General features: G+C 42.5%; 1 protein-coding gene across 1 annotated transcript in view; it reads right to left on the bottom strand.

Annotated features, from left to right (window-relative positions):
• gmip (GEM interacting protein) overlaps nt 1-11,823 on the bottom strand; it is a 12,783-nt gene extending 960 nt beyond the window's left edge. The window contains exons 1-21 of the mRNA XM_029508646.1: nt 11,570-11,823; nt 9,989-10,079; nt 9,432-9,525; nt 9,255-9,318; nt 7,220-7,345; nt 6,079-6,143; nt 5,856-5,963; nt 5,650-5,730; nt 5,293-5,454; nt 4,938-5,075; nt 4,348-4,538; nt 4,116-4,204; nt 3,954-4,016; nt 3,739-3,828; nt 3,522-3,664; nt 3,259-3,435; nt 3,029-3,166; nt 2,723-2,922; nt 2,247-2,571; nt 1,693-1,795; nt 1-899 (exon numbers count right to left, since the gene is read on the bottom strand). The exon at nt 1-899 is cut by the window's left edge and continues 960 nt beyond it. Of these exons, the coding sequence (XP_029364506.1) occupies nt 316-899; nt 1,693-1,795; nt 2,247-2,571; nt 2,723-2,922; nt 3,029-3,166; nt 3,259-3,435; nt 3,522-3,664; nt 3,739-3,828; nt 3,954-4,016; nt 4,116-4,204; nt 4,348-4,538; nt 4,938-5,075; nt 5,293-5,454; nt 5,650-5,730; nt 5,856-5,963; nt 6,079-6,143; nt 7,220-7,345; nt 9,255-9,318; nt 9,432-9,525; nt 9,989-10,079; nt 11,570-11,615 (3,078 nt within the window). The 5' untranslated portion in view covers nt 11,616-11,823 and the 3' untranslated portion in view covers nt 1-315. The remainder of the gene's footprint in view (nt 900-1,692; nt 1,796-2,246; nt 2,572-2,722; nt 2,923-3,028; nt 3,167-3,258; nt 3,436-3,521; nt 3,665-3,738; nt 3,829-3,953; nt 4,017-4,115; nt 4,205-4,347; nt 4,539-4,937; nt 5,076-5,292; nt 5,455-5,649; nt 5,731-5,855; nt 5,964-6,078; nt 6,144-7,219; nt 7,346-9,254; nt 9,319-9,431; nt 9,526-9,988; nt 10,080-11,569) is intronic.
• Nucleotides 11,824-12,420: the final 597 nt, after the last annotated feature.

Genomic DNA, 12,420 nt, shown 5'->3' with positions numbered 1-12,420 from the left:
ATGACGTACTTCATACACTTCTTAGTCTCAAAACTTACAATCAAATGCGCAAACCTCTCTTGTCCATGTGGACATTAGAAACCTAGATGGCCAGCAGATCAAAATCTTAGTATTAGTGGTAAATAAGGTCGTGGGATCCTGGTAAGCATCAACTGGGTTTCATTCCTGTTGTGTTAAAAGGGTCATATTTGTGTGTAAACTAGGGGATTCTTTTTTCTGGATAGCCACACGAATGTTGATAGTGGTAGAAATGATTGAATAACTGTGGGATCTGCCATGTCCCTGTGAATGTGCTCCACTGATTTCCATCTTTCCTCAGACAAAGAGCTGCTCATCCTTCCCTGAGTGGCTGCGTCTCAGCCTCAGACCGGACAGGATTTTCTGGGCAGGTGCCGCCAAGTTGTGCTCAACAGGAAGCGTCCTAAGCGAATGGCACAGTCGCTGTCTGTTGTCGGACATGCTTGTGTTTAAACCAGCTTGGCAGCCGGCCGCCTCCTCCTGACAGGACTCTTGCATCGTGCTGGATGATGTCACAGTTGATGGAAATGTTGAGTCCAACCCCAACATGTACTGCACAACCTCACGTGGGCTTATTGGCGCGTCCCCTGGCCCATCGGTGGAGTGTTGGTGGACATCTACGTTTTGGGAAAGCTGCGGTGTCCCAGACTCAGGAGAGGAGCTTCGGCTGCTGTCAGCACTACCAGGGCGGCCCCTCGCCAGGGCTGCAGGCTCTTTTGTTGCACGACTTGGGTTGGAGAGTCGGGTCCCTGGGTTATGATGCCGGTGGTGCTTCACAAGCTGTCTGGTGAAGCGATAGTGTGGTTGATTCCCCAAATCAGAATCTGGTTCTCCCACTGGCTCATCCTGATGACCACAGACTGCCCCTCCTATAGCCAGGACTGGGACAGAAGAGGGACAAGAAAACCCCGTTCAAAGAGGAGAATATATGTGGCTGTCCCTGCAAATAGTTTTCATGTGTTTCAAACAAACACATAACCTAAACTTAAAAATAGTTGGCAGAAGTTTGAGACAAATTTCATCACTCCACTTTTCAAGTTGTTATATTCATGTCCTCAGTTGTATTTCATAAACTTGATGGAAGTTGCTTGGTGTTGTAGGCACACATAGAAGAGCTCTGAACCACAGCAAGAGCAAAGCAAGCGAAGCAGGGATGAAACCTCAGAGTCATATGTTGCAGAAATCTAGCCAAGAACCAAAAGTAACCACACAATCTATCATATAATCAACAGGGTCTTTAAAAACAATCAAAATCAATTCCTCTAATGAGCCAAAACAAAAGCCAAACAACGTGACTCAGATGATTGCAACTAGACGGCATAAGCTTAAAAAGTGTAAGGAAGTCAAATTTCTAAAAATAACTAGAGGAAATGTTAAGCAAAGTGAGCACCCTGCACCCACAGTTTCTGGTTCTTAGGAAATATAAAGTGATGAGATCAAACTACCGGCAACACGAGCTGCTACTTACTGCAACACTACTTACTGTATGAAACATCTTGTGAGTTATAGTTTTAGTTATATAGTTAACAACCAGAAACTACTTGTGGAATCAACAGCGAGGATTGAATTCCTTCATTATTTTGATGAATCTATAGAACAAATACATAATATATATGTATCAAATACTATCTATTCTACTTAGGGGTAACTGCGCCATCACTGTGTCTCGCCTACCTGCTCTCTGATTGGCTTCAGGGCTCAGCTGGTCCACTGCCTCATTGGATGAAGACTTGTCAGATATATAACCCTCGCTTGAGTCTCTCTTGATTGTTCGACTCTGTTGGAACGACACAGAGTGGTGGACTTCTATAAGTATTTTACATGTGATGTGATGTGATATGTGATGGGAAAAGGCCTTGAACCGCTATAGGGGACGAGATTGGCCTTTTTCAACTATTGTAAACCTTTTTTGGGACATTTCAAACAATTAGACAATTGGATTTTTCTGTCTCTGAGCCATCTGAATCTATTCTGTGTTCATCGACAACATGTGGAATTACCACATAGCGAAAGCTGGAAAGGAGACCATGCAGGCTGGGTAGTGGACGCACAGCAGCTGTCCAGCATGTTAATCCCGACGATAAACCTGAGGTTAAGATGCCAGGTGCTAGGGCTCTTAAAGCAACAGGTGAATTCATCAGGAGAAGTAGCTCAAGCGTTGACTCGTACCTTTTAAACTCAAGTAGCCGTCACATGAACGATACTAAAGTCCTGAACGCAGCACTTACCTCTACTGAGAGTGGCCGCTCCCTGGAGGACTTTTCATGTTCTGCTCTTGTGTAAACGTCCCCATCCAGGGGACAAGAAGCTCTGGGAGGGGTGTCTGGTAAAGGTGCAGTGGGGACAGGGGGAGGGGGCGTACTGGGCCTCTGCTCAATTCCAAAAACTGTGTCATGGTGTGTGATGAGAAACTCAACGAGCACAGCCTGGTAGCTGGTCTCCAGCAGAGCAATCATTGACACGTCCGTACACACGAGAGGGCGCAGTAGTGTTGGCCCAAACACGATGCCCAAATTGCTTGGCGACATTTTGTTCTCGTTGTTTTCTGACACTCTGCGAAGACAGAAAACAGACTAATTCAAGGAGAGCTCAGTCGTTTTTTGATATTTAAGACAAAGGCAAGTTAATGCGAAGGCAGACAATTAAGAAAACGCTTTCCAATAATCAATCTGTTGGATGAATGAGACGTCTATAATCCGCTCACTTTTGCAGGTGGGACATGACGTGCTTCAAAGTGCTGTAGCAGTATGGTGGAAGTTTCTGTAGTAGCTTTTGGAGGTTGTGAATGATTTCCATTGTTTCATTAGTGTCTGATATTGCCCCCTTCTCGCTCAGCAGCTGAATGGTCTTCCCCACAGCAACAAAGTCACTGTACAGGTCAAACGTTAGTAAGGGCTCTGGGAGCTGGACGAGAGAAGAGAGAGAAATGGTCAGATCTGTAGTTGACGAGAAACTCTTTACATGGCCAACCTGCTGAAATGAGACGTTTACGTTGCAAACACTGCTGTACCTCCTTGAAGAAGTGCTTAAGGATTGAGGTGATGTCATGTGGTGAGTGATCGGAGAGGTCCACCTGTTCCTTTTGGATCTCAAAGGCCTGGCAGAGCTTCTGGATGCGAGGCTTGGAGCCGCTCATACGATACACCCCCTCAGAGGAAACAGGAGCAGGCACCACTTTCAAAATACAGCTAAAACTCGACAACCTCTACGTTTTAGTCAACGTGTTGTGGTAAACAGTACCTGCACCGTGAGTGCGCGACTTTCAATTTCTGACGTGCAGCGCAGCACCACAAAAGGAACCTCGCCTGGCCTGTCGCGTGACAGCAACGAGAGGTCAACCCCGAACACAGTCCCCTTCTTGTGCTCACACTCCAGCTGACACACCTCCATGCACTTCCTGTGCAGTGCCATCCCACACTGAATGTGCAGTGAAGCAAGAGAAGCGATTACAATAACACTCTTAATGTTGAGTAAATGTCTCTCTCAACCATTTGGCCTCATACCTCTTCACATTCTACCCCACTGACAACAATGTAGTTGTCACAATGCTTGCACTTGGCCATCTTGCTCTTCATCTTCCTGAGTCTGTGAGTCAGCGCAGCTCGTGAAAGTGCGCGCGCTTTGATCGGCACACCATCAGCACACTCTGTAAGGAGAGATTGGGGTAAGTTAACATCTCCTGTGAGGAGTTCACGGATGCATAAAAAGTGCGTGACAAACCTGGCTCTGACGCCAAATCCCGCTCGTCCAGGTCATCCGATGACACGGTCAAAGTGGATCCAGTTTTCGGCAGCCTCCTATTGACATTAACTTCAATTTTGCATTTCGATGGAACAGAGAAACAGTAGAATGAGAATCCGACACAGCAAGGTGTATTTTTTTTATGTGGGAAAAAAAGAGAAGCTATGGAAACAAATAAGGACTTTGTTTATTACCTGGACTGGACAGAGATTCCAAACTACCTCCAATATTCTCATAGTCCAGGTACCCTATTTTACCTAAAACAGACCAGAACACACACGTGAAAACTCAAATTGGACTTAAATGGAGAGCGTGTTTGTTATTAGATCATATACACAATCCTTCGGAGGCCTTACGTCCATCGCTGAATTTTCTGGGGCTGTCATCTGTCATAGGTGACCAGTCATGTATAGAACTTACAGCATTGCTGGGTTTTCGCTTGTTCCTTTGAAATTAGAAAGATTATAGAATTTTTTTAATGAATACAGTTTTAGTAGAGATAGATCAAGCATTTTTTCCTGCTTTCAGCCAGCTGGCATTGACTGAAAACATCTTGACATATAAGAACAGGGGAATAGTGTCTCATACCCTTTGCCCTGTGGCACATACTCCTGAAAGTTAAATACTTGGAGGGGTTGTTCGAGGCGGCGCTTGCTGAGAATGTAGAGCAGGTAGGGTTCGCCGGGTTCCAGGGACCGGCATGTTAGTTCCAGGTTGTGATAGCCGAGAGGAACAGGCTCTGTCTGCTGCCGCTGGAAGTAAAACATGTTGACTGTGACCTGATACAGAGAGGAGAGAGAGCAGAGATTTTGACTGTTTCAAAGGCGATGTAAATCCTTTGTTTCATTCCATTATGAGAAAATCTCCAATCACAAAGATTTGCTTAATTAGACTATTATATTCACGCAAAGATGTGCATTTATTTGACATGATTCATCCAATCAGTCGTCATTTATTGTGCAAATTTGTGCTTTCATATACAAGCAGCTTTGACATTTTAACTTCTCGGTTGCAACAGAAATTACATGAGCAGACCTGAATTTATGCCTAATTGATGTTGCATCAAGTCACTGATTGTGTTACCAACTAAATGAATTGAATGTCTCATGCACAGCATGACCTGTTGTGCAGTATGCTAGAAGGAAGACAAATGTTTAGCTTCCTTCCATTATACAAACCTCCTTGAGCACAGTGTCTCCCTGACAGATGAGCTTGCGAATGTGAGAAATAATTCTCTCCTTGACCTTCACTAACTCATCTTGGTGGTTCTTCGCATCGGTAACACACTGTCTGTACTGAAGCTCTGCTTCTGTCACCTGGAGGAGAAAAGAGGAAGACTGGAGAGCTGCTTGACAATGCTAAACACAATTTTTCTTAAAATCTTATTTTCTGAATTTTCGCATTAAACACACTAATATTATGTAATATATTGTTCGTATTGAAATGTCTTTTTGGCTTTCTTTCTGTTTTTTTTTTTTTTTTTTGTTTTTTTTTATGATTCAAAGCAATACAGTGCACCCAGAGGGTATCCACCTTAGTCTGGGCTTCATCCTTTGACTTCCTCCTTTTATCCAGTGTTTTCATTCCGGCCGTGTCGTCCACAGCTTTAGCAGAGACAGCTTTCGCCTTTTCAAGCTCATCACAGCGCTGGAAGTACTGGTGCCGAGCCTTCTTAAAAGCTGTCACTGCTTCGTTCTGAAAACACAAAAAAATTTTTAACCAAGATTAGTTTGAATTTACAGTATGAAAGTATGATGTGAATTTAATGGGTAGAGTTGTAAAAGGTACTTGTCCAGAAATCCACTCAGCTGTAATACCTTCAAATCGAGGAAATTCATTTTGACAGCGCAATAAAATGACTTCCACAAACTGGCTTCTCCGTCCACTCACCATCCTCCTTTTCTCTCTTGCCCATTGCTCCTTAAACTCTCTGCGCCACTTGTCAATCTCATTCTTCTTAGCAGCCAAAGCCTTCAGGAGAGATACCAGATTAAGCTCTTAACAAAGTTACAGCAGCACACCTGCTTTTTCAATAGATTCAAGACAGATTCAACAGATTTTCTAAATCTAAAACTTTTGTGCAATAATTTCTTTACTTGGTAACATCGGTTTTGCAGGACGTCAGAGGTCTTCCTGGTTGTCAAGCTGTTCTTCATGTCTTGCTCAAATGCCATAGTGTAGATGTACTGCAGCGGCATCATTTCCTACACAGGCAAGAAGAGCTTTAGATGTCTTTTCCACAGTAAACATAATTGAGAAAGATCAAATCTTACAAACAACGCAATATCCTCGGTACACATCCAATAAACAAAACTGTACCTGCTGTGCCACATTGGCTTTTGCTCCTTCAGCTGTCTTCATCACATTTTTTGCAAATTCTTGCTCTGTCAACAAAAGTACTTGTTGAGTTTTTCTTCAGCTTCAATTACGCACATGATACTGTACATCAGGACAAGACAAACACAACTGGATTGTCAACCTACGGAAACCACAAAAACTGGATATCACTGCTATCACTGTGAGGCTTCAATATTGTTCTTATGGCTCCATGTTTGCCTAAGTTGGCGATATCATCCAGCCTTCTGACATTTCCTGAATTTCTCTTTTGACCTTGATGGTGGAACTGATTTGCTTTGGAAAAAAAAAAAAAAGCTTTGGTCTGCATTTTTTTGGTGTGTTGCACTGAGAAAGAACAATAACAGGTAAAATGACAAAATTTTTTCTATTTGATACTGAGAAAACATCTTTGGATCTTGTGGTTGCTCTTCAGCGTTACAGATCCTAATCTGGTCTATCTTGAGTTTGACAGGAGTGTAATCCCATTTCTTTGTTTGATAACATACACTGAAGTGTTAATATTAGGTATCCCTTACTGTTACTACACTGTGTGTAATTTGGGACTGTGCTCCACCCAGTATTGCTCATCTGCATCTATTTCCTAACATTGTTCCTGACAAAGCTGATCACAGTCTATACAGGCCAAAAACGCCCCATCTCCTTTATTACCCTCGTCTAAATAGTTAATCTGCTCTCTAATCCTTTCTGCGCGTGTGTGCGTGTGTGTGTGTGTGTGTGTGTGTGTGTGTGTGTGTGTGTGTGTGCGTGTATGTGAGCAGTGTGTGTGGGTCATTGGGGTGACTCCAACACCCTCAAACATCCAACATTATGACGGACTCTCCTCTTTGCGAAGCATCACACCCATTTATATTACGTAAATAAATGACTAAATCACAAATGCATGTAATTGATACAGAAGAGTGTTTTTGATGCTCTGAATTCTTGATGACGTCGAGGCAGTAAACGTGTTTTTTTTGCAATCTCCCCGTTTATCTCTACTTTTGTGCACAGTTTATATATAAAGCATTGACATGGCAAACACAGATGTCTTGATAGAGACACTACTGACAATAATCTGCATAACAGGATTCTGTTTGCTTGACTCAGCTGCGTGTGCACTTACCCAAGCTGATTCTCTTCTCCATCCAGGCAAGTAGGTCTTTGGCATAGCGGCACCACATCTTGGCGTACTGCAGTGCTGTCTCCACGCCATCCTCGCAGCGACAGAGGGCCAGGTCTGCTTCCTGGGCTGAGAGGGAGTACATCAGCATAACTGCAGGCTCCACACACTTGGAGCTGTGCTCTGGGTATCACGTGGCGTAGACTGGGCTGCACCCCACAGCTTCTCTCTCCCGACTAAAACACCCCTCAGCTTCAAACAAGCACCTATCTGCTACAGATCGGCAACCCTGGGCTTCCAGATACCGGACAGCTTACATATAATCATAGCTCACTTAGAAAAGTTGATTTTCACAAAACCAAAACAGAAAATAATGACTGTGGACAGGATGCCGTGGTTGCTCCTCTTAATAAAGATCCTGTGGTTTCCAGGTTTCTGTGTCAAATCTCTTGCATGTAAGTGCAATTGTTGGTGGACACGAAAGGGGATGTGATGAGAGAGAAGGGTTTTGACCAAAGACAAACTGCTTTGGCTTAATAACTTCCCTCCTGACCCCTGTTCCTCCCTTGGCCTGGCCCCACCCTCTCAGGCTTCTAGTCAGCCTCAGAAGCAGGGCGTTACAAACGGCACTCAGAGCCAGTCTGCAGTCTCGGAGACCGCCGTGTCACAGCTGTGATCAGGCCAACAGTGTGTTGATATGACAACCACTCTGGTTCGTCCTCTGTGACTCACACCAACATTGGTGGATGATGCCTGAGCGACAATCACATGGTCGCTCAAATGCACCACTTTTTCTATTCCTCTTTATCACTGTGCCCTACTTCCAGTACAACCTTTATGCCACGGTTTAAAATCTATCCGAACATGTCTTATCAAAGGTTAGTGCACAAAGCACCTCCCGAACTTTCACTTCTTCAAATCTGAGGATTCAGATCAGTGGAGTTCTGAGGATTCAGCTATGTTTTTAACTGAGCAAGCAGGCAAAGGCAGAAAAAAAAGTGCATTCTTCTGCAACTTCTCTCTTCGCCTCCTCACGCTGACAAGAAGGTTTTATTTCAATCTGTTCATTTTACGTTGATGCCAAATCCAGTTGAGTTGTAGAAAAATCCAAACAGGGCGATATTTTCCTCTCTGTCTTCAAGCAAAATCCACAAGAAAGAACAGGTAATTCCAGAAGAAGGGTGGATTTGTGGCCATGCTGCATGCCAAGGTTGACACTGCTTAGCTTCTCCTCTCTATGTTTGGCTTTAGGGGAAACCTCTGAGTACTTTTAGCCATCAGCCTCCAAGCAGCGTCTGTGCCTCGTTGCTACGGCTCCCAGCACTTGGCCTGGGGATTATCCTTGTCGGGTCCAGATTGTGGAGTGGCAGGCTTTGGAGGAGCATTGAGTGAGGTTTACCTCCTGGTGTGTGACCTAATAGGACGTTGGCATCTAGCCTCAATCAATAGAAACCACCGAAAATGATGGTTGTCCCATCAATTTGTCTGAATTGGTTAAATGACTAACACCTTTTTAAACACTATTTTTGCAGAGTGACATCAGAAACACATCTATCTATTCCCACTGTTGCCCTAAAATCTTTTCCTGTAATTCCTAATCTCTTTCTGTCTGTGACCTCTTTTGTTGAAGCACTGTGATTAGCTTGAATCTTTTTTCTCCAGTCACCCAGTGTTTTGTTTTTTTTTTTTAACATGGTGCTGCCTTAGATAGTGAAATACGGACAACTTCTTTTTTCTTCAGGAGCCCTCTGCATCTTGTGTCTCGTGTAAAAAAAAAAAAAAAAAAAACGGAGAGCAGCTGTCTACTGTTTAATCCCTTGCCTTTATCCTAATCTTGTTACAGCAGAGTAATTAGAATTTACAACTCTAGCAATTGTAAGACAACAAGTTGAGATTGAGGAGATACTGAATTAGGTGTCACAGACTGACACCAGGTTCTGCATGTCATCAATAAGGAACTATTTATGTTGATAAGCAGCCGATTAGTCGACCTATACTGATACACACATGGGAGCTTACACCCTGTCACTTATCTTACCTGATGTGTGTCCATCGGCTTCATTGACTTCAGAACGTATCTGCGGAGTAAATGCATCTTCGCTCTGTTTAGGGGGGGCACAAAACACACCATGTGTCACCAGTTTGTAGAGTCAGGGGGATCATTTCAGAGATAAACTGACAACAACAACATAGATATTTCTTGGAAATATCTTACAGACACGTTGTGTTGGTCTACGAGTTCTCCACTGTCAGCAGAGATGGACTCTGAGAGAGACTGTGTGTCGGTGTCCGCCAGCAGATCCTCCTCCCTGAGCACAGAAGGATGTGTTGGGAGAGAAACACAAAAAGCTCATAGCTCTCAGGGCTTGTCCAAGAACATACTACATACAAACTCCCCTTCTACCAGCAGCAGACAGATGTGCCTGACCCACCAAATGCACAGAAAGTCCTAAGAGTGCATTTCCAGCTACAGGAGATTCATATATATGTGTTTGCCAGTTTACTTCACTGCTGCTACTTTAAAATGTCCACAGATTATGTTACAAGTCAATGTTTCCATGGGTTGTTGGAAAAAAGTACTAATTAAACTTGATGCTGAAAACTTGCTCCATTGAAATAAAATATAATGAAAGGTAAAGCGTCTTTGAGTGACTCTTAACTCACCGCTGTGTTTCCATCACAGTATTCAGATCAGAAGCAAACAGAAGAGTAATGAAGAAGACATGACAAACATGGGGTCCTACCCTGGTGCAATGAATGTAAAATACTTACGCAGAGATTAAAGATAAATCAAGATTATCAAAATCTCTGAAGATCTCGCTGTATCTCTTGGTTTCAGATTTAGGGTGCATCTTCCTCACATCTACAAAGAGAAGTGGGAAAGTTAGGATACATAAAATAAAAATGCAGACATTGTAGATTCAAGATCACAAAATACTATCTCCAACACCACACACACCAGAGAGACACACTGTAACACACAAATGCAAAGCCAAACCAAAGTCTTTAAAGATGTTGCGAAGACGCGAACAAAAAATATTAAGTTCCGCATGCACGAATAGATTGCAGTTCACTTCACCAAATAATGTTTTTTTTTATTTTTTATTTTATTTTATTCCGTAAAGCTACAAAGAAGAAGAATAAAAATATATAGGTATGGTGTGGTGGTAAGCCACAGAGCTCTGACATGCTTTCCAGTTGTCACATGTTGCTGAAGTGATCATTGAAGATTAGGTATTTTAATACTGCACTACTGATCTGCTTGTCAAAAATGTCTAATGCGGAACATGATAACAAATGTAAAGAGAGACAGTTCGTCACCTGAACCAAATTGTGGCAGTGTTTCCTTTACATTTCTGAGAAAGAAACGTCTTTGACTGACCATAAGCTTAAACTATAATGCGGAATGATGTGGTGCTTTTTGAGAACACAAACTCAGACTAATTCTCCGCCAGCGATTGAACAGTTTTCTAAGAGTCCGAAAAAAGGCTAAAACCTGTGGATTTACAAGTGATGCAAAAAATTAGAAAAAGCTATCTCTCGCTCTCTCTTGCACTCTCCCACTCTCTCAGAGATGTCTTCATTTTGGTCAACCACATCCTGCTTGCAATTTGTGTCACATCCCATAATGAACATAAAGTCCTTGTTTTGCACACGAGCGGTGTTTCAGTACAATGAGAAGTGAGTGGAAAGTAAAATGCCCGCACAAAGTAACAGTTTTTTTGTTGTATAGCTGCAATATCTTAAATGCTGCAAACAGATTTGCATGAATTTAAAATCACACTGCAGTGAGTTCCAGAATCGGAATCGGAACCATAATGCAAATATTTTAGATTGAGATTTAGATTGAGAAGTTGCACCTTTGGTCACAACGCTCTCAGTGACACTTTAAGTTCATTTCTATTCTTTGCTTAACACAAAGATTGAAGGCGTGCATGCCATATTAAATAAAAGTACAAATGCAAAATATAAATTCAGCAAATTCGCCAGTCCTCATTTCACTTTGAGGAAACGCACAAAACCACAACCCTGAGATACATGTCAGGCACACTGTTAAAGAATATCCAGCCACATTGTACATTTAATATTTTCACGCAGCCACAGACACACACTAATGTTACAGAGTCACAAGAGTGATTGCGGCAAATTTCAGCACGTAACAATTCATGCATCTAAAAATGATCTTAACTGGGGAAGAAAAGTACATCTGTGACAGGGTTTCAAGGGGTTTTCTAAAACAAATTAAGCCACACAGTTTCAGTTAATTCAACGACAATTGTCTAGAGGTTCTGTACATGACGTATAAAGGTGACACTTCCTCAAAAATGACCTCAAAACAGTCTTTGTTCTCACCTGTGGCCTGAGATGAACCCTGGCTTGCCACTTTATCTTCTTCCATTTCTGCACTAAACAAGACTCTTACCAACACCACTCACACATCTGCCCTGAAGGTCACACTACACAGCACAATAAGAAACCGTGTAGTTGAGGTGGCAGGAAATCTGCTCTGCAGCGTGAACATGCACTGACACACTGATGGTAAATTTCCTAGCATGCAGTGAGCCTTCTGCCGTTTGTGCTCGCACAAATGATCTTCCTCTGTTGCAGTGGAGGTTGGCCAACATTTTCACCAGCACGGGAAGAGGAAGTATATGTCCCCGTCTCTACAGGCCCCACCTACAATGTCACACTAAGCACAGCAGAAGTTGCCACCTTTTTTAGTTAGTCTTGTCTTGGTTTGGAGGGAAAAAAAAAAAAAAAAAAAGTTTCTTACCTTGTTGTGGGTAACAGCGTAAACAGTTTGTACGCACATTTAAACAAACTGTTGGTATTAACCACTCATGATGTAACAAGAGGAGCTTATCCTTAACATTAATATGAATCATTCTACAAATTATTTACGTACTAAATAAATGAGTTGATACTCATTTGCTCTTCTTTCATCAGCCTGCATACTTACTTGCAGAAAATATTTGAATAGATTAGATTAAAAACAGAATGACTTAAGTGTGAAATTAAAACTATGTCCATTTATCTTCATTTGACCATCCTAAGACCCTTTTGTTTGTGTCTAATGGCCCCATGAGAGCAAAGGGAGAGCTCTTAGAGCGTAGTTTTCTAAACACGGAAAACCCTGACATAAATAAATGTTCTCCAACTGGTATTATTTAACAACTTGGCTGTTACCAGTTAAAATAGAGAGC

The sequence above is a fragment of the Echeneis naucrates genome, chromosome 8 (genome assembly GCF_900963305.1).
Source record: "Echeneis naucrates chromosome 8, fEcheNa1.1, whole genome shotgun sequence".
In the NCBI taxonomy this organism is placed as follows: domain Eukaryota; kingdom Metazoa; phylum Chordata; class Actinopteri; order Carangiformes; family Echeneidae; genus Echeneis; species Echeneis naucrates.
Note: the sequence above shows the minus strand (reverse complement) of the source record. Positions and strands in the feature narration are given on the sequence as shown.